The following is a 21,184-nucleotide window of genomic DNA, read 5'->3' as shown; positions in this document are numbered from 1 at the left end:
TTTTATAGTGACCAGACTGTTTGTACTAAATGAAGTAGTTAAGGTTTTTGTCCTACTAGATTAACAGGTGCAGAAAACAGAAACAGCTTGTATACCTACAGAGTGTAAAAGTAACATGTATGTTTTATATTAAGGTTTATATTTATTTAGCCTTTATATTCAAACTTTATTTTTCTGTATGGGTCCTTGATCACCTGTCTAAAGTCTGAGTTCCCAGGATTTATTTGTCCTCACCTGAGAGGTACCAACAAACTTAATACTGGAAGGAGCAGAATGTGGGCTGTTTTACATTATATAATTGACTACGTTTAAGCATTAGATTTGAATACATAAAGCGTACAAGAAGTTACTAAAGAATTATGGCAAACTGACACACATTATAATTTTCACTACAATTGATAAAGACTGGCTGTGCTCTCTCTCCATTGTGGTGTTTAAGGACAGGAAGGTAAGCAGGCCAAAGAAAATCGAAATAATTATGAATTACAGTTGTTTCGTAAATGGAAACAAGCCAAATTATGGCAGTGTCCTGAAAAAGAACAACATAAGACGTGTAGACATGGAGTGAGTCTGGCATAACCCAGTTAATAGTGAGGTGAAAACATTTACTATTCTTTGTGGTTGTGTTTTTCTTTTTGTCGCTGTCGTTTGCCCTTCAGGGCCACCGTACAAGACAACCCAGCACAATGTGGGCCTCCACCAACAGATGGCCAAAGGAACATCTGAAACTGGTTCTGTGTTTGATTAGAGCATTTAGGTTTCGTTTTCGACAAGCCTCTCCCCTCTGGTACTAGAAAGTGATACTGAACAGTGTCACAAGACTTCTGACCGAAGGTATGACTGCTCCTTTCTGTTTATTCTCCTACTTTTATCGTACATTATATTTATGACATCATCTGTGTATTGTCTCCAGGTGAGGTTCTTCAGGTGTTGCTCATCACCTACAAACACAAGTCGCGTCTACATGTTGTTGCTGTGTCTCTTGGAGCTACAGGGATATATATACACGATATATGAGACAGATGTGTGTGTATATATGTTGAAATGGAAATTCTTAAGCTTCATGCGAAGATAAGACAACGACCATTCATTGTGTAAAGTACAGCTGCTTAGTGTTAGCATGTCTTTATGGAGGTTTCTAGTCCATTAATGTATTTCACAGATTCTTGAGAGTCGGGAGAAAACATGTCCTACACAGAAAAGTCTTTTTTATGTCAAAAATGAAGAAATTCATTATGATTGACAAACTTACAAAGTTCAATCTAAGGGAATTGTTTATATACCTATATGATTTTTGCAATATACTTTTTTATCTGTTTGGGGAAAATGTGTTTAAATGTATGGTCTGTGGTTAGAACATCCATGTTATTGCACTTGTCCTCAGCAGGAGGTCACAATATTGACCATCCCAAAAAACTTAAAAAAAAAAAAAAAAGCTTTACAATTGTGAAAACATATATATCAAATAAAAAAGAATAGGTATAAATATAAAAACAACAATGCATGAAGTGAACGTCGAACAATATTTTCCATAAAAAAAAGTTGTGTCCTCAGTTTCTGTCAACTCCGTCAGTTTTTTTCATAAGCCTCATTAAATCAGGAAATGGCATGATCAGCTATATCCCTGAGGACCCCTTTTCATGTCCCTGCCTGTGGTGAATGCAACACTACCACACATGCTCTGGTACGTTTTACATTTTTTGATATTTTAGACAATGTCAATAATCCTATGGTCACAGCTGGACCATGTCAATACCAACTTTCTGCTATGATACTTTTTTTAAAAAACATAGTGGTTTGAATTTAGGCATTTTAGTGAGGTTATTGGGACAGCTAGCAACTGAGGAAAAACTAGCTAGCTGCAGTGTACAATGAATGTTTTGGGGGGAAAATACATGCCCTTACTCAACTCCGTCAGACGTCAGGTCCGTCAGGTTCTATGTTTGACGGCGTTGACCTGTAATTGACGGAGTTGACAGAAATCCAGTTCTGAAGGGAAACATGTTTATTTGTCAAAAATGTGTTTTTATTGAGAACCTGTTCCTTAACATTGGTTAAATAGCTAAGACCTTTCTCTGCAGAAAAATATCATTCTAATTAATATAGTGTGCATTTTTAAATAAAACAGTTTTTTAAAACATGTTTTGTCCCTACTCTCAAGAATCAGTGATTTAAATCCAAGGGTTAGCCAGAGATATACAAATGGATACTACATTAGCCACTGCTATCCGTTGGAGAGTATGTGCGTCAGTGCAGTCGCCATATTGATATGGGGAAGTTGTGCCTGTTCAGTTTAAATGTAAGGGATGTATTTATATGACTCAGAGTACTTGGCTAAATGTAAGATGCTGGTTTTCATACCAAAATAATTATGTAGACCAGAGGTCTTCAACGTTTTTCAGGCCAAGAACCCCCAAACTGATGGAGAGATGGAGCCGGGACCCCCTACTATATATACAGTATAAAATTATGTTTTATATTAAACTGTATAAACGTACCTTGTTATTGTGCATTCAGTACTAAGCTGTTCAAATAATACACAGGTTCATATATTCATGTTTGCAAGCCGCCGCCATCCATAACCAATGCCAGTATCAGCATTGTGTGTCATTTGCATGATAAGCATGCATACATGCTACTCATATTGACATTACTATTTTAAACATAAATGTGGAAATGAAATTGAGCCACTGCCAAACATAAACATACCTGTTATCTTACAGACAGTACTGAGCTGTTAAAATAATGGATTCATGTTTTGTTTTTATTAATTCAGTGCAATTCCAAACCTCTGATAATTATCTGTATCAGATCCTACCCTTATCAGCTGCCACATCAGCTGCTACATCAGCTGCAGGTGCAGCTTCGATTTTTGCACGTGTTCATGTTTATGTGTATTTAAAGACATTTAAATTTGTGGGGTAAAAAATATTTTAAAAAATATTTTAAAAATGTCAACTGAAAAATTCATGACCCCCCTGCAGTACCTCCGCGGACCCCCTAGGGGTTGCGGACCCCCTGTTGAAGACCTCTGATGTAGACTAGCTATAGTCTTCTTATTACCTGTCATTTTGTCTGCTGCAAGGCGGTCCTAAGTAATGTCACCAGCTAGGGTGAACATATTTATGCAGCTTGAAATTTAAATAGACATTGTAACTAGTATAGTAGTGGTCATATTTTTTGTCTTGCCAATTTCGGATGAATAACGTATCTTTATGTCTTCGTTTAGATGGGGGCAATATTCAACATACTTGAGCGGTTCAGACTGGAATCTTACTACAACCAGTTTTTCCAGTTGGGCGTCAAGGATGAGCGAGATTTCTTGGATGGTGTCACAGATGAAGACCTACATAACATTGGTGAGATGAACCTCAACCGTAAATGTTGCTATTCTATACAACACTTATAGTACTGGGCGCCCAGAAATATAGAAACGTTGTACATGGCAATACAATCCAATTAAATGGTACTTTAATATACCCTTTGTAAAGTGGTTTGTTTAAGTTTGTTTCAGTTTCTTGACATTATCATACATGTTGGTTCAACTCAAAAGTTAAATGACCTCTGTATTGTAAATATGAATTTGTATGAGCTTGATTAGTCAAATGCTAATAGCGCGCCCATATACTGACAGGTTTCAGTCATGTCGAGAAGAATCGTTTTTCAGCTATGAAGAACTTCATTCAAAGACTCAGAGCTCCAGGGCGCAAAGTTCAAACGGTGACACCTGTGCAAAAGTCATTGGAGCCGTTCTGTCTGCAGTACACATACCCGAAATGTCCTCAACCAAAACATATTACAGGTAAGAGGAACACATATTTTATAATCAATGTCTGATCATTAGATAAACTCAGGCCAGCCACAGACTTCCTGATTATACAGTAGGCTGTAGTAGGTGTTATATGATAAATAAAATGTGATGAATGCAATATGGTAATCAGACATTCCACAGGAAACTGAACCAGCTTAACAGTTGTTATTTTGAACATACAGATATGGACCCAGCACAAAACACAGTTGAGGACCTCATGTTGAGGATCGGTCATCTTGAAACTGTTGGCAATTCTAAAGGAGTCTGCCTCTACACAATCGATGGGATGCCCTTGACAGATGATCCCTTCTTCAACACATGTGAGCAGACCTGAAGACATTTTAAAGAGAAATTTACTAAATCTTACATTCTGAAATGCAAAGATTTCATTTATTTATTTGATTTTGCTGCAGATGTGGGTACAACACTGACAGTTGGGGTTAGCCTTGACATTAGCCCTTACCCTTAACAGAGTTTAACGTAGAGTGAATATTTGATTTACAGTCATCAGGTGGCCAGACAACATCTCCAAACAAATAATGATATTGCTCTGATGTGTAAATAGATTTTCAACCTACGTTTTTGACTCCTCATGCAGGGTCTTTGAAAGACAGACATATCCGGACTGGAGACGTAATTTACGCCATCTTTACACCGAAGGAAAACCTGAAACAGGCTCCACAGATACCAAAACGAGAGACTGGTGAAACCTATGGAGACAGTGTGGTTCGATGCCATGTCATGCTCAAGGTGTTTGGTGCTGATCACAGAGTGAAGATACGGGTATTCCAGACAAAACAGTTTTTTAAATGGTTTTTATTTTCTTCGTACAGGGAGACTTTGAGGTGACAGTGAACTTGGCATGTGACACCATAACCAGTCTGAGACTCAAGCTGGCAAATGAGAGTGGAATCCCGGCACATGTCCTTTATTACAAGTAATTTTAGAATTAATGACACCAAGCATTGATATTATGCTTATTGTGATCATCTCTGTCATAGTACTGCTGTGCTGTCTACTTCATTTCATATTTGCAGGGGTCGACATTGTGGAGGAGACATACTGCAAGGTTGTGGAATCTCTGAAGGGTCGACAGTTTTCTTCTCTTTGTCCACGTTTTCTGCTGAGACTTCGTATGAGGAGACATTCTTCATCAATGATGTCGTGCCTTCAGTCCAACAATCCCAGAAAGGAATCAGTGTGTTCTTGTCTTCACTTTACGCCCTTGTAAGTTTTATGTTTTAATACATTATCAGTCTGTACTGTACTTGCACATGCATGCCAACATGCTAAACTAAGGATGATCATGGAACCGATTAATTCTGTTTAGCGACAGCATATTAGCATTGTCATTATGAGCATGTCGGGATCATAGTTTTCTGTTAGCATGCTGACTTTAGCATTTAGCATATATCATATAATTTATAGCTCATAGACTTGTTTCCAGATTAAACGTAACAGTTAACTGATCTGAAAAGATGGCAAATCTAGTTAAAAAGGTAAAAGTTTCTGCATTGTAAATTCATTTTACCCCAACTTCTCATGTGTGATTCACCCTGTTTTGAAATCCTTTTTTTTTTGTTTTTCTCTCTCCTTCTAGCGATGTTGTTATAAGGGAGAGAAAATGAAGAAACTGATTTCTTACATACGGAAACTGACTGGATGTCACCCTCTCGCCCAAAGTTTGTATCAGTTATTCAGCAGGAATGAAACACTAACCAGGAATCAGAAGGTAAACTATGAACTGGTATAATTCTGACTTTAACATCCTCTCCTATTGCACTTTTTTAAATGTTCTAGTGTGCTGGATTTTATTTTGAGGATTTGCATTAATGGTCAAAGCAGTAGATATCTCTGCACACAACATGTTCACCCTGTGCAGCGTTTCAAAAGGAAGTTTTCCTCAATTTTGGGTGAACTGAACCTTTACACAGAAAGTGTACTTTCACCAGTACCCGTATCTTCAGGTCTCCTTGTTTCGTTTTTTTGTTTTTGTTTTTTTTTTGGCAGATTTCAGTTATTGAAGGCCTTTACGTGCTCTTCAGAGAGCTTTTGCCTCAACCTGGAAGACAAGGGGAGAAAGTCATTGAGGACCTGGACATCTTTGAGAATTCACAGTACTGCTGGGCACATCTTGTATCAGAGGCAGAGGTACGATGATAGTAAGGTTTTGATATGAGCTTGTTGAGGGTAACGGCAGTGATTTTAGACTGAAGTCTCTCAAGTATTTACTTGTATTTTTTATTGTATATGATATCTATGACACCTTGGTAGAGGTGGCCATTAATTTGAGCCTATAGGTGATACATGATTAGAATATTCATTAATGCATGAAGGCAAATTCTGCATTGACTATTTTTGACAGAAACAGGAATCGGATCTTGAGAGCTACGCGCCAATCACTCTCACGTCGGAAGATGGCAGCCGTTTCTGCGAACCAGTCAGAGTACCCGGTGTACCCGGTCCCCTTGAACGAGCGCATGTTCTCCTGAAAATCAAAGGTAAAACTCAGACATTGTTACATAACACATCACGTATGAGGAAACACATTGCAGAAGAAAATGAAGGTAGGTGTTCCGCGGTTTATTCAACTGCTCAGCCTTTTCACTTTTATTGTGAAGCTGCTATTGTTGAACTGATAACGGCTCTGTGCAGCAAGGTATGGAGGCAGTTGCAGTGAGATACTTGGATTAAGAGCTACTGACACTCACTGCAGTTTGTGCCGAACATCAAGCCTCAAAAACACCTTTCTGGTGACGTCCTGTTGTATGGAATCACTTATTGTCTGCATCTAACTCTGTGATTATGGTCGCTTGTGTCATGTTTATCCCAACTGTATGGAGATTCAGGAAGAGTACTTATAACATGTATTAAGTTTAAGTGAACTATCAGATGTTATCAGCTTCACTTAATTATCTATGCTTTTGTTTAGATGGAGAGAAAATTCCAAACTGCAGTGAGGAGGTCTTGCGTGAAACTTCATTACAGAGAGCCATCGACATTGAAAAAATCCTGCTCAGTCTGCCACCATCCATTAGAACGTACCCTCTTTGGATTCACCATGACAAGACAACTGGTCAGAAGTATGTATGAATAGAGTTTAACTTTTTTGAAATTCAAAGAGATGCTTTTTTTTCTAAATATATTTAAATAGGATTATTTAGTTGTTATAGTGTTCTTGCAGGTGATCCTCAGTGGATATATATTTTGGCATAATTGTGTCTACAAAAAAGACTAATATACATAAATATTAACAAAAAGTTAAAATCTTCACTAGCAGACTGCAGCATTCATGACATCCTTTGAATCTCTTCTAATCTATAGAACTTCATGAGTCATCTAGTAGGAGGGCTAAAAATGTCATGTTTGTCGGGATGAAGGCAAAAAGCCATTGTGGAGGGTAAACATGATAGTTATTCATGACTATTATGCAGAGCTGAAGAGTAATGGTGCTCTCAAAGAATATTTAAATTTGATTATGCAATTGAAAAATGCAGCTCTACTGCAGGTTTCACTAACTTGTACAATTTAAATGACAGCTTTCAGATGAATATGGAGAAGACTTTTGGAAGTATGGTGGAAGAATTAAAATCTACCCCCAATCAATACCTCAATGTGACCCCACCTCTGCGTTTGAAGGAGCTAGGAGACCACAGGGCCAGCCTTGTGTTGCTGAGTAAAGGTACGGCATTAAATCACAATCCTGATTATTTCTGACTGTGTTATGAACTGAATTGAGTTGGATCGGACTTCTTTATGGAAACACGGCTCCCTGAGGGGAATCAATGGTTTTGAAAATGTGAAAATGTCAGTGTTGGAATGGATGAGTTATGACCAAAATAATGTAAAAGGCCTTATTTCATCAGACTTCAAACAATACAAATACACCAAGGCCTTATTCAGAGTGGAGCATAGACATGGATCATTCATGTCATAAGTCTTGCTCTCGGAAGTATTCCCTTCAATGAGCACCAGTAGTTTGAGGGACACCAGTAGTGGTTCTGCTACCTCTTACCAATTGTAACCATATTTTTACTTTGGGAAAAATACTATACTACCTCACCCAAGTAAAGGATGTAAATATTTCTTCCGCCACTGGGATCAAATGGGAAACACGTGCCTAGCAGTACTGTGAACTGAAACCTTCCAAAGAGATCAAACCTGATGGAAGAGAACTACCCATTGGTTTCCATATTGCTTCTGATATTTAGCATCATGTTTCTTTGTTATTTAATGTTTTGGGGGTTTTTTTCTTTTCACCAGACAACCTTGGTGTGTTTTTGTATAAAGACAAAGGATCCCCCGATATGATCAACGTGCATGATTGTCTTGATGGCAAAGTAAAAACTGTGGATGTGAATCTGTTGGCGGCCAGGTCAGGACTTTACAGTATTTTACATCAACCATATGTTTACCAGCAATAAAGAGCTCTAATGGCTAGTGCCACAATGTCGCAGCTGATGTATTTTCTTTTATATACAGTATGCAGATTTTTCTTGTATGTTGCTGTTTTTTGTCATTTAACACAGGACTGGTGACCACAGGGATGACCGAACATTTGTCACAACCAGGAGTCCTGAAGAAGCAATTCTGGTAACACTTTGTCTCTTTGTCTTGTTCGTTGGACTGAAAAAAGGAAATGTGACATGTTTGATTTATTATTGTTGTATTTCTTGGGACTTTTCACCAGGTGCTGATAGATACGAGCTCCTCCATGGAAGAAGAATGCTATGGAAGTGCAGAGATGAAGAAAATCAATGTGGTGAAAGAGCTTTTCGACAACTTTGCAACAAGGAGCATGGCTTATGATTTTTATCATATCATTGGCCTTGTGAAGTTCGACTCCACGGTGAAAATTCTCCACACGTTTACTGAAAATCTGGAAAAATTCAAGGTAAATTCAGACGTGTCTTAGATCTGACTCATCTGTCTTTTTATTTTAGTTTTTGAATTTTTGATTTTGAATGTACCCGTGGCTATAATAACCTAATTTCCCTTCAGGGATTAATAAAGTTATCTATCCATCCATCCATCATCTATCATCTATCATAATGTGCATCTTGGTGTAAAGCAGTCATAAAGCAGTTTTTTTTTTCTCTGTATCTGGATGTCTGAATGTTGTTCTATTGAATGTTTTTTTTTAAAAAAATGATCCATTGTTTTATTCTGATGTCCCACTGTAAAGTGTCCTTGAGTGACTTGAAAGGCACTTCTTAAATAAAATGTATCATTATTATTATTATTATTATTATTATTGTATACCTTCATGAAAATTAACACGTTTTTAAATTGTAGGAACACATACGTAACATCGAGGCGAGTGGATGTACTCTCCTGTACGACGCTCTTCGACGTGGGGGAGTCGAGTTGCAAAAGGTCAAGACGAGGTTCCCGGACTGTCGACTCCGGATTGTTTGTCTCACTGATGGAAATGATTCCGGGTGAGATTCCTCTGTTCTAGGAATCTAGATGGTGGTACCTTGACGACACAGTATACTTGACTTGACCTGTACATACTGCATATTGAACATCTTACTGTGAGCAACAGTGACGTCATTCCAATCTTTAATCTCTCCATAGGTCATCCGTAGAGCCAGTTGCCGTCACAGCCAAACTGATAAAAGCTGACATCGTTGTGGATTCAGTTCTTCTAGGAGATGTGGAAAACAACATGCTGCATGGGATCAGCAATGCAACAGGTTTCGAATCTTTGCTTCTTTGAATCTTTGCAGTTGCTTCTTCATTTGAATCCCTTTAATATAGTTCCTCAAATCATGCATGGATTGGTGTAAAAATAAATTAATATATGCCATAAAACATTCTGCACAGTCTGACTGACTTTAAGTCTTTATGGAAATTTAGAGATCTCGTCCAGCTCTTCCTTGTAAAGTCTTTAATGTTGCCGACTGTTAATTCCCTTCAGCATTATTGCCTTTTCATTATACTTTAGGTTCACTGCAGTTTAAGAATAGTCACTCGTTTTTTCCTACATTTGTTATAGTTATTGAGGATCATATTTTTTTCAGCAAATGTTAATGCAGTTATTCAGACTATCCCTTCACCTCACATCTGTACTGCTTCCAGGTGGCTGCTGTTTCAAACCACAGACAGCCAAAGATGGTCTGAGGCTCTTTGAGATTGAGACTGTTCTGTCTTTGGAGCAGAGGACACTCAAGGAAAAACTTGACCCTTCATCCATCAGTGAGGTTAGCGGGTGTAGATCATTGTCCACCAATCTGTTGGACGTGATAGAAACATGATACGCAGACTCTGCACATTGTCTCAAAGTGCTAATTAATTTGTTGCGGTCATTTATTTTAGAAAGCTTTGACCAGGATCTTCAATACACATGGGTATGATGAATATCCACAGACGTCACTGCCAAGCCAGATAAACGGCAAAGTGACAGTGACAGAGTGGTGAGTGATAGATGCTGCTATTGTATAGAGGCTGACGATAAACCTGGCCAGGTAAGCTTAATAGGACCACATCCATCTGCTGAAAACAGTTTTTTTACCTGCTGTCATACTGCAATGTGAAACAAATTGATCAACATACTATTATTCCTGTTTTTAAAACCATAACCTGATATTAATTTGTAGCCCAAAGAACAAGTTGAAAAATGTTGAACTTCACACATTAAACAAAGCATCTTTGTTAGATTTGAGTTAAAATTGAAAGAGTGATGTGAGATCATTTCACCTTGTCTTGCATTGATTTTTTTTTTTAAATGCCTTAACAGGCCAGGTGTATGTGTTCAGAAGAGAGGTGGTTGGTCCCTTAGCCCAGGGATTATATAATGATATTATATTGTGGTTGTACTTACTTAAAGTGTTTGCATTTCATTTGAAGCATTGATGATGTTTATTTTGTTTTTTTTAAATAGTACTCTGAAACAGTTAAAAAAGAGGGGGATTTTGGAGAAGGACAAGCGTATCCTGGAGGAGCTGAGGAGCCTTCATTGTGACCCGCATCCCTTCTTCAGGGTGTTTCCATCAGAGGAAGACTTCTGTAAGTGACATGTTCTCGCATTTTTGGTCTAATGCATGTATGTAATGTTTTTTTATGTCAGCATGCCTTTATACATGCAGGCACGTGAAGCCACATAGCCCTGTTTTTTTTAAATTTCATCATATTTTGCATCTCAACAGTTTTAATTTTTTCAACATAATTTGTTTTTCTTTTTTCCTTCTCCTTTTTCTTTGGTCTCATGTTTTTCTTTTCTGTTTCTTGGATTTGAAAAAGTGCGATTTTAAAAAATATATAAACTGCATTTTGGCATGGCTTTAATGATTGTATTGGCACTTTCAATCTTTTCAGCATTCTGGAAGATTCTCATGGAGGGTCCTCCTGACACGCCGTATGAAAAAGGAGTGTTTGAGCTGTACTGCCAGTTTGGTGATGAATACCCAGTAAAGCCTCCACTCGTCCGCTTTGTCACACGAGTATCCTGCCAAAATACAAAATATCTGAAATATTGGCGTTATTTGTATTTATTTATTGTAGAGACTAACACATTAGCAGTGTTGATCTTAACATGATGACAGGTGTACCACTGCAATGTCAATAGTGTGGGACGCATCTGCCACAACATATTTGACCGTAACTACAATGCCCACATCACCATGAGGGAGATCCTCGAAGCTGTGTATGGACTGCTCATCATCCCAGAGCCTGAAGATCCACTGGACAGGTTGCACACACACACATGCGCGCGCATACACGCATTCTGTTAATAGTTAATAGGTGACACTTTGTGGTAGGACAGGTTGGCACCAAAGCTACTCTTTTACCACGTCTTATGACCAAAGTTCAGTCAGCTCTGTTGACTCAGTTTTGTATGGCAGGTATATGTTGAAAACTTGAATGCATTAGATAAAGTGAGGAGGAAATTAAGAACTCTTAGATAAGTGATTTTGTTTTTACTGTCTTGGAAGAACAAGGCTATTTTGATAGAGAAACGTGCTACCAAATTGATATCAATTTACAGTTCAGTATAGCAGTTCTTAAAAAAAGTACTGCTATTATATTGCTAAGGTTTTTTTGAGATCGTGTCAGTGGTGTTGACATTACATAAACTTAAAAATAATATATCAAGTATTTTACTTTCCTATTTCTTTCTTTGGAAGCATTTTAGCCGAGGAATTCCTGACGAGCCGCGAGACGTATGAACGAGAAGCTGAGAAACATACAGAGGAAACAGCAGGAAACTCACTGGATGACTTGGAGAAAGTACTTTGTCTCTGATATATACATATTAGTAGTTTTAGTAGATATCACTTTTTTTTTTTATATTGCATGTTTGCTGTTTTACAAGCTTTACATTAACAAAATTATTGTTTTTTTCTCAAGACATTGGTAGATGCTGTGCCACAGTTTGTACCCCAACACCTGATCTGTCCACTCACCAAGAAGATGTTCATTGATCCTGTGAAAACAATATATGGCACCGTGTATGAACGCAAGGCCATTGAGGAACACTTGAAACAGTGAGTACATTTCCTGCTGTTGACAATAATAACAAATCAGTTACCGGTAGAGGCCACCTAAAAGACTGATACATGTTTAGAAACAACTCAGAAGAGATTTATTCTCCTACTTTTAGTTCATGGTGAAACTAAAGACACAGGCAGGTACACAAGTCCAGAACCCTTATCACATCCCATTAAAATGAAACTTCCGCTGCATTGTCATGTATTTCCCCAGTTGACTGTGCTCTCTCTTCCAGACACCAGTATGAGCCACTGGCCGGCCCAGGAAATGAGCTTGACATGAGTGACATCACAGCAGACCATGACATGAAGAAAATGGTGATGGATCAGCGTTCTCGTCAAATTAGATGAAGCTAAGGAAAACGCTGAGAAAGCGCTTAAAAAGCCTCTTCCTGCCGGTACATCGCTCCTTTTAGTTTTCAGAAGCTTTTACTCTAATTTTGTTTTAAGCTGAATAAACAAGTGCAGTTTTCGTTGGTCTCTTTGTCCTGACATCACTTTTATTTGATATGAACAGGGACAGGCAGTTGTTGGATTTCTCTGTTGAGACACTTGTGTTTGAGTTAATCGTTGCTTTGAAATTTTTTGATCGATTTCCATGTTGCTGTTCCAATTTCTGTTCGATATTTAATCGCTTAAATATTTTATTTTAAGTATGTTTTTTCTTTCTTGGAGTTGAAGGAATTTTAATGTACTGTATTTTTTGTCTTGCTAATGATTAGCAAAAAAGGGACTGAGTGATGGGTGCAGCACTTCTACCTACTTCTAATTCAAATGCATAGAAAAACCTTTTTTTTCTTTGACTCATATATCTTAAAGCCGATTGATGTTCAATTAAATAGCTAGATTAAATGTATGCTGGTATGTTCCAGCCTCATCTAAGTGAAGGAAACAACTATTTGAATCTTTGAAGAGTATGAAAGACAAATATCTTTTCAGCACCATGATTCTGAGGATAAATGGCAGAGTAATCAAAAATGTTGCATCCAATATACAATTTTAATTTGCATGTGACAGTTTATACAGTTTGGGTAGGTTTGTATAGACTTGTTTTGTATGACAATAATAAAGGTGATTGCAAAACGGCTGTGTCCTGCCTTATATTTCATATGGTCAAGGGTTAAAACATAAGTAAAATACAAGTTTGACAATAATGACTTTCTGACAAAATACATTGGAGTTAATTTCATCAACACTCATCACTGTCAGTTACTGAGGTCAACAGTGTCTATCTACTGGGGTTATTGCTGTTTTTAAATTACTACAGGATTGAGTGTTTGTTATTCTGCATTTGTGTATGTAAAATTCACCATATAATCAATTATTCCCAATTAAATCAGTGCACGCTGTAGGACCAATCATCGCCGCCCATGCTGGCTTACGTTACGTCCATATTGCGGTATAAGGACTCTGGAGCACGCATGCGCTGTAGAGGGATTCGTCCATTGATACCAAATGAGAGGATGTGAAACACTTATCTTCAAAGTAAAGTTCCATGAATTCGAAAAATACATATTCAATACATTTCGGGCCATTATGTGACATTAAAGAGTAATTGCTTCAACAACAAAATGCACTACTAAAAAAGCTCCATTTACTTTATGCTTGTACGTTTTATTTCAGATTTACCGTGAAGAACCTCCGTCAGTTGGGGTTTTATTTTGAAGGCTATTAACGGAAATGTTTTGAGCGCATATTTGAACTTTCCTCTCAGTCGCGGTGCGTTCAGTGCATGTACTGACTGAGAGAAGACGGCACGGTGAGTCTGAGTTGGATCAGGTGAATCAGACAGAAGCAGGTAAGTGTACTGTTTGTTTGTTGTTGTTGTTTTACCAAAAGCTGCGATGAGCATTAGCATTACTTCATCAGTTTGTTGACGTTGCTATGAAATTAAGGGTAGACCGAAAACCATGGATACAAACTTCCCTCAACAGGTAACTTAACTCTGACATGTCAGCGTTAATGGTATCGTTAGCTTAAATTTCAAATGACAAAATGTTTCAGCATTATTTTCAACTTTTGTCAGTGACATACCTGACCTTTACATTACACTCATACTGTGAAACTCACTACTATAACGTTACGTGAATTATTGTTACTTCTGCAGTCCTGGCACTGATTTCCATATCATTCCTTATGAATCTCAGAGTTAGCATACCATACGACAATTTGTGTCGGGTATACTTTGAATTTTTTTTTTAAAGACGTTTTTAAATTTACTCTCAACTATTCATGACTTGCGACATACTGAGTTTTTGCAGAAGTAGCCTGCCCTTCCTGTAGAACCTGTTCTCACCTATGTACACCTGTTAAATCAGTCTCGGCTCACATGCATCCTGCGAGGTGAAAACAGTCAAACAAGTTTTGAAACAATTGCAAAGGCCTCGTTTATAGGACTGTAAAATGATGGAAGGATTGCCTCAAGAATAATGGAAAAAAAAAACACTTGAACTCACTGAGGGCAATGGTGGTTTAACACTACTTTCCCTTTTTGTTTGTTTGAAATTAAATGCACATAGAAAGAAATGTGCCTGCATATAAAAGGGTGAGCATTGTTTGCTATATAATTACTGACCACAATAAACGTCAATCACTGTGCTTTAATAATTCTTATCTTCATTCAAGTGAGTCTCAAGCAAATATGGGGCCCCTGTTTGCTTGCGTGTATCGCTGAATCAATCAGGAAAATGCAGATTTATTAGGCAGAAATGCTGTTATTTCAGACAGGGTTAGAAAAAGTAATCCATCGCACTACTGAAATGTAAAGAAATGGCAGCTTCCTGGGGAAATCTTCTCTCAGAGATGCCCTTCAAAGCAACACATTAGGGATAATTAAAACTAAAGCATGAAGCAATGTAAATAGGAATGATTCGTAGATGATATAAAGATTGTTAGTTTGTCACCTTCTTTTATGAAAGGTAGGATTTTCACCTGTAGTTCTTGTTTTTCTCCCACCATAACTACTATACCTCTACTTCTGCTCTGCTTTTTTGGTTACATCCTGTCTACACATCAATGTTACCCCACTGCATTCCTCTGCTTATGTACCGTATGTCTGTTCCCTAGAGAGATGTGGTGGGTGCTGTGGGTGCTCGCAGCCTTGCTGGCTCTCTTCTGCACTCTGGATGTGTGGTACTTCCTGCAGGCAGTTGTTGTGATCATCCGGGCCTGGTTCAAGCCAACAATCTGGGATGTCACAGCAGAGCAGACCATCACAGGCCGGGTCACTCCCCACGACATCGACATGTGCCACATGAACAATGCTCGTTACCTTCGGGAGTGTGACTTCGCCCGCTTCTCTCTCTACGTACGTAACGGTGTGTTCAAGGCAGTGCGAGCCCTGGGAGGGTCCATGGTCGTAGGGGCCACCACCATCCGATACCGCAGGGCTCTGTGTATAGGCGAGGGCTACGAGCTGCGGAGCCGGATCGTCACTTGGGATGAGAAAGCCTTTTTCCTGGAGCAGAGATTTGTGTCAACAAAAGATCGGTTGGTGTGTGCCGTCATGTACTGCAAGCAGACTGTCATACGCAGCAGCCCTGACAAGATCATGCAGCACCTGTGCAAGCGGAAGGTAAGGCACAGATGCTCAAACACACATGCAGATTTTACAACAGAAAGGAAATTTAAAAAAAAGGCCTCTGATAATTTATTGACATTGAGTTTATTGCTTTGCTCCTTGCAGGTGGAGTGCCCTGAGTTTCCAGAGGATCTTCAGCACTGGGTTAACTTCATCTCCGCCAGCAGCCAGGCCCTGAGGGCAGAGAGCGGACTAGATGAGAAGAACAAATAAGGGATTGCATGGGCAGCTATTGAGACTGGCTTTTGTGACCTGGCTAATTTACCAGCCTCTGGAAAGAGACATTTGTCATCTCTTCTCAACTACTGGACTTAAACACACTTGTGCCTACACTTTATGCAAATGAGCCTCACTCAGACCGTTTTCCTTATCTATGTCACCATTGTATGGCATGGCTAAAAACGGATGACCTATTCGTTAAAATGAAAGTAATATGATTGGAAGGTGTATCTTCATGTATTATGAGAGCAATAAAACAAATCCATTTTGAGGTCCAGCTGATGCATTTTTATGTCCTCACTGTGTGTATAGACAAACAGCTGTACGGAGAAACTTCACACACTTCTAACATGGCTCCAAGACAGAGTTTAGTTAGAGGTTTTGACTGTAAAAAATGTAAAACTATGAAAACGTAATAGTATAAAACAGGAAATTGCTGATATAACATAGGTGTGAGAGTGAAGAAGAAGTCGTTGGTTGAGAGAGTTTTACAGTCTTAGAGGATGTCAATGTACAAAGTGTGTGCAGTTTTTTACAGATGGAGCGAAGGACTTGTAAACAGTCCTGGAGATGAGATATGCAAACTAACTTCACATTTCTTAATTGTGTGTACAGTTGATTTGTGTGCCATTCTGACGGCCTTAGAACGGGCTGATGCAAGCAAGGGTTATGTCTGTAGTAAATCACTGCCTCCCAATACATTCAAAAAGGCACTGAGGCCACATTGATATTGGTTCCTGCTCATATGGGCATTCTGGGTAATGAGAGGGGATTAAACTACCTAAACAAGCTATTGTGTGTGTATTTATAATATATATTGAATATTATACATTTAATATACCTATATAATATATATGGATATGTGAATTAGAAACTATATATTTTCTTTCAGTGTGCAACCCTGTGTTGTAAAATGACAATAAATGAACCTTGATACCTAGATTACACTTTCAAAATCAGAGTTAAAGCGCACAGTTGTAAGGAAGAACATCACCACTGCACCTCGATCAGTAGATAAAAGGAATACATTTACATTCAATTTAGAATAATGTGTGTATCATTGTGACGATGGGGGAGGACATAAAAATAGGGGATAAAGCTGATTGCTTTCATGCTCCAGGGGGTGGCAGTAATGGCCCGCTGCTGTTAAACCTCAAAGAAGAAGAAGAAGAAAAAGGTGTCGTCACACACCCGGAAGTCATGTTAATTCATTCCTACCGGTTTCCTGAAGTTACATCGCATCCCATGGTAGCACTCTCTTCTAGACACACAGTGAGTTTTACAGTTATAAAAATACAATTATACTGTATTTATGGTTATTACTTAAATCTCGATATTGCCTAAACTTACAAATAGTGACTTTACGCGTTCAGAAAGTCTTTATTCTGCAGAGGCCACTAACTACCGGTAGCTAGCAGCTAAGCTAACAGATTTGGCTGTCACAGCAGGTTGAGCCGCGTTCATTTGAATGCAGCAGGGGTTTTTTTGTAGCTTCCTGGTCCTCTCAAGGTTGAATTGGGTGATTATGTTGCATCTGTGTTTTTAGCTTTAATGTTATGCCAACGAGTGAAAAAGCACTAATCTCTTGTTTTTCTACCCATCTGCTCTGACATTGATGAGGTCAAAGGAGCGTTTGATTAAATATTGAGTGTGGTCATGAATTTGTAAAGCACAAACTCCTTTTATATAAAGGATTTTGCTGTAGACTGGTACAAATACAGCTGTTTAAAAATCAATTATAGCATATAATGTCATAACATATATCAGTTTTGTTTCTTGTCACTAATACTTTGTCTGATATTTGTTCCAGAGGGATGTTGCTGCTGGTGCTGGGTGCCCTCCTCCTGCTCTTTTGCAGTCTGGATGTATGGTACTTCCTACGGGGGGCCCAGGTGTTCATCCAGGCGTGGTTCCAACCACGAATATGGGACATTCTTGCTGAGCAAAGCATTGATGGCATGGTCCTTCCCCATGATTTGGACTACATGGGCCACATGAACAACTCCCGATACCTAAGGGAGTGTGACTTTGCCCGTTTCCATCATTACATGCGAAACGGGCTGTTCATGGCCTCACGTAAACTTGGGGCCAAAATGGTGGTAGGGGCCTCCACCATACGCTACCGGCGCTCCCTGGCCTTCCGTGAGGCTTTTGAGATTCGGACCAAAGTATTGGGATGGGATGAGAAGGCGTTTTACTTGGAGCAGCGCTTTGTGTCCAAGGCAGATGGTTTTGTCTCCGCAGTCATGCTCTGCAGGCAGAATGTGGTGCGCTGCAGCCCGGAGACCATTATCGAGTTTGTCTGCAAAAGGAAGGTGAGGAATAGCAGGAGATGGAGAAGAGTTATTGGTATGACTGTGGTCGGGCTGCAACTTCTTTTCATTTTTGATAAACCTGTCGATTTTATTCTCAGTTAATTAATAGTTTTCTGGTCTATAGAAGAGAAGGTTGTACCAAAAATGACCAAAAAAATATCAAACTTTTGACTTTCAGCATGCAACACTCAAAAACATCAACTTGCGTTTTTGTTTCCCTATGATAAAACAACAACCAATTGATTGTGGGGCTGCAACTAACAATTATTAACATTGTTGATTAATCTGTTCATTATTTTCCCCGATTACGAGATTAGTTGTTTGTCCTTGAAAATGTCAGGAAATGGTAAAATGTCAATCAAAGCACTGATTAATCAATCAACTGATCATTTCAGCTCTACTGTTCTAAAAATGTCCATCACAAGTTAATAAAACCCACAGCGATGTCTTCAAATGCTACGATATGTATGACCAACAGTCCAAAAGCTGGAAACATAGATTGTTTGTTGTTTTTGTTTCCACTCTAGATTATGGCTTTAGTTCTACACTGGCACTCTGTTAACTCTTTTGTTTGTGTGCAGATTGAATGCCCCGAGTTTCCTGAGGACCTCAAACACTGGATTAGCTTCATCTCAGCCAGCAGCCAGGCCCTGAGAGCAGAGAGCGGACTGGAAGAGAAGAACAAGTGAAGCCGCACCATGCATCATGAGTGCAGATGCACATATCATTAGCATTGCACGCACATATACAGAAACATACATGCACACAAACAGTTAAAACATTGTAGAGTTTTTTAGTTGACTTACAAGATTCCATTTATCTGTTTTTCAGTCGATCGTACCTGCTGTGTATTTTTGTGTGATGTGAACAGAAATACTGAACTTCAGACACCCGAGTATGAAAACTTGAACTGTAAGGTATTCCATATTTAAAAACACACTGTACTGTATGCATCGGGATTGTGATGAGAGTTGTTGCGATACAATGACGTAGCTTTATCCTTGCAGCTTCTTCAGCAGTTGACTGTGAATAGACTTGCTTCAGACTTCTTCATTCTCATTTAGCAAAAACTTCAGATACGCATGTAGAAAAAAAACAGTAATCTTCCACTGACATCGATGCATGTTTTGAAACAAACAAAAGAACTCTTTTGTGCCTGTTTCTCCTGATTAGCTGTAGTTTACACTTACAGAGAATTACAAACTTTTTATGAAAAAAATGTACATGTGATGAAATACTTGAGTGGATATCATGAAAATGTACTGACAGCTGTTCAATCTTCCCATCAGCATTTTGCACAAAGTGTAACACGAGGGAGTAGATGAGTAGTGAATTCCTGGTAAAAGTCTGAAAGGGAATGTTTGATTTTGAAGGATCATTTTTATCAGTACAGTTTTGTTCCTTTTAACAAATTATAATTCATGCATTTAAAGGGTCGGGTTCTTGATTGGAACTGCATGCAATACCAAGACAAAATGTTTGGATCTGAATTAACAGGCATAATAAGCAAACCGCTCCGAACCTGCAACGCACAATGAACAAGAATGTTTGTTTTTTTATCGAGGCAGCCTTTTGAAATCTGGAAGTTTCCCCTTAATGCATCAAAGCTTTATTTTGTGACCAAAGTAATGTATTGTCCTGTATGAAGAGGAAACAAAAATCAGTTTATGAAGATGTATGTGACCTGTTATTTATCTTGTTAATGCACTGACAACAAATCCTGTCCACTTAGATTAAGTTTGAAAATATGCACTGTCCTTTTATTTTCCACTGATATATGATTTGTTGAAATTAATTTATGTACCAAACTTTATTTACTGTCTTTATTTATTTGAAGGCATTTTGAATTAAAAATGCATTGGAAACTATGTTTGGGTTATCAGTGATTGGTTTGTTGTCCTATACTGAATACTATTATATGTACCTCACTATAATTTACAGCTCAGTGACATTACTGGAGACTACTGTCTACTCGATACGAATAACTCCAGACGTTTCTAAGAATTTGTCTTTCAGAGATGTTCAAACTTGAGCTCAGTGTCCCGCGGTGTTCCTTGAGAAAAACGCTTTCTTTTTAGGGCGTAGTAGAAGGTGTTTGGCAGTGGCAGAATGTGTACATGTATTCTAGTACGGTAAGAAAGTTAGGTACTGTTACTTTCCTTTTTCCACTTCTTTATACACCTATGTCAGCACCTCACAGTCTGAAAGCTTTAGTTGTCATAATATGCAGATTAAGATTTTGCATTAAGAACATTGTCAGAGCTACCCCAAAAGTCTAAAATGTAAGTTAAAAGTAAACAAGGCTTCCCACATGTTAATGCATCAATATTAATTACCCGGTAAAATATCTGACAGGACAGAGTCTGTTGTAGAATAACCTAAGGGGTATATGTATTGCTAATTATATGTTTTAACCTCTATAAAAGGAAGAGTTTGAATGCAACAACGCTTATATCAGAATCAGAAATACTTGTATTGACAGTAATCGATAGTACATCCTTCAAAATAAAAGCACCATTTACAAATCTTAACTAATTATACATCAAAAGAACGTGTTCTGAGCTCTTCTTTATTCCTAATTATCATCTGATTTAGCACTAAATGAAATTGTATATCTGTTATATGACATCTAAATGGTGACAAATTAAACATGTTTTTCATTACAAAAAAAGCTGTAAAAGTGAAAACAACATTTAATAGTTTTGTCCTTTAAGGTCAGTGGGTTTACTCAGTTTGAGTTTTGTTTATTTAGTTACTTTGGGCATAA

The 21,184-nt window shown here is 38.3% G+C and overlaps 3 protein-coding genes across 5 annotated transcripts; all 3 read left to right on the top strand.

The window, feature by feature from the left end:
* Window positions 1-676: 676 nt before the first annotated feature.
* LOC115572482 (uncharacterized) lies at window positions 677-13,386 on the top strand. 3 transcript variants are annotated; one of them, XM_030402611.1, is made up of 25 exons: window positions 677-834; window positions 3,230-3,359; window positions 3,635-3,802; window positions 3,994-4,131; window positions 4,410-4,561; window positions 4,645-4,748; window positions 4,849-5,038; window positions 5,412-5,543; window positions 5,822-5,962; window positions 6,177-6,312; window positions 6,744-6,894; window positions 7,351-7,493; window positions 8,075-8,186; window positions 8,341-8,404; window positions 8,502-8,705; window positions 9,107-9,252; window positions 9,392-9,510; window positions 9,896-10,017; window positions 10,133-10,230; window positions 10,698-10,822; window positions 11,132-11,256; window positions 11,359-11,504; window positions 11,941-12,043; window positions 12,164-12,300; window positions 12,540-13,386. In XM_030402611.1, exons 2-25 carry the CDS (start codon window positions 3,230-3,232, stop codon window positions 12,652-12,654), a joined length of 3,201 nt encoding a protein of 1,066 aa, XP_030258471.1. In that variant the 5' UTR covers window positions 677-834; the 3' UTR covers window positions 12,655-13,386. The 3 variants fall into 3 exon arrangements, with proteins under 3 accessions (XP_030258471.1, XP_030258472.1, XP_030258470.1); XM_030402612.1 differs by lacking the exon at window positions 677-834 and adding an exon at window positions 1,581-1,684 and having other exon boundaries at window positions 6,183-6,312; XM_030402610.1 differs by lacking the exon at window positions 677-834 and adding an exon at window positions 1,581-1,684.
* Window positions 13,387-13,952: 566 nt separating this feature from the next.
* LOC115572485 (protein THEM6-like) lies at window positions 13,953-16,893 on the top strand. Its single transcript, XM_030402616.1, has 3 exons — window positions 13,953-14,101; window positions 15,370-15,877; window positions 15,989-16,893. Exons 2-3 carry the CDS (start codon window positions 15,374-15,376, stop codon window positions 16,094-16,096), a joined length of 612 nt encoding a protein of 203 aa, XP_030258476.1. The 5' UTR covers window positions 13,953-14,101; window positions 15,370-15,373; the 3' UTR covers window positions 16,097-16,893.
* A 354-nt stretch (window positions 16,894-17,247) lies between these two features.
* Window positions 17,248-20,286, top strand: LOC115572259 (protein THEM6-like). The gene is made up of 3 exons (XM_030402162.1): window positions 17,248-17,374; window positions 17,913-18,417; window positions 18,999-20,286. Exons 2-3 carry the CDS (start codon window positions 17,917-17,919, stop codon window positions 19,104-19,106), a joined length of 609 nt encoding a protein of 202 aa, XP_030258022.1. The 5' UTR covers window positions 17,248-17,374; window positions 17,913-17,916; the 3' UTR covers window positions 19,107-20,286.
* Window positions 20,287-21,184: the final 898 nt, after the last annotated feature.

Source organism: Sparus aurata, chromosome 21, assembly GCF_900880675.1.
Source record: "Sparus aurata chromosome 21, fSpaAur1.1, whole genome shotgun sequence".
Lineage (NCBI taxonomy): Eukaryota > Metazoa > Chordata > Actinopteri > Spariformes > Sparidae > Sparus > Sparus aurata.
The sequence above is the reverse complement of the archived record's forward strand: the minus strand, read 5'-3'. Positions and strand labels throughout refer to the sequence as shown.

Bases quoted from the DNA above. Each gene is read 5' to 3' on its own strand.
- LOC115572482 (XM_030402611.1), top strand. From the start codon at position 3,230: ATGGGGGCAATATTCAACATACTTGAGCGGTTCAGACTGGAATCTTAC. The intron at 6,313-6,743 runs GTAAAACTCAGA...GCTTTTGTTTAG, and splicing joins TGTTCTCCTGAAAATCAAAG to ATGGAGAGAAAATTCCAAAC. The intron at 12,044-12,163 runs GTACTTTGTCTC...TTTTTTCTCAAG, and splicing joins CACTGGATGACTTGGAGAAA to ACATTGGTAGATGCTGTGCC.
- LOC115572485 (XM_030402616.1), top strand. From the start codon at position 15,374: ATGTGGTGGGTGCTGTGGGTGCTCGCAGCCTTGCTGGCTCTCTTCTGC. The intron at 15,878-15,988 runs GTAAGGCACAGA...TGCTCCTTGCAG, and splicing joins AGCACCTGTGCAAGCGGAAG to GTGGAGTGCCCTGAGTTTCC.
- LOC115572259 (XM_030402162.1), top strand. From the start codon at position 17,917: ATGTTGCTGCTGGTGCTGGGTGCCCTCCTCCTGCTCTTTTGCAGTCTG. The intron at 18,418-18,998 runs GTGAGGAATAGC...GTTTGTGTGCAG, and splicing joins AGTTTGTCTGCAAAAGGAAG to ATTGAATGCCCCGAGTTTCC.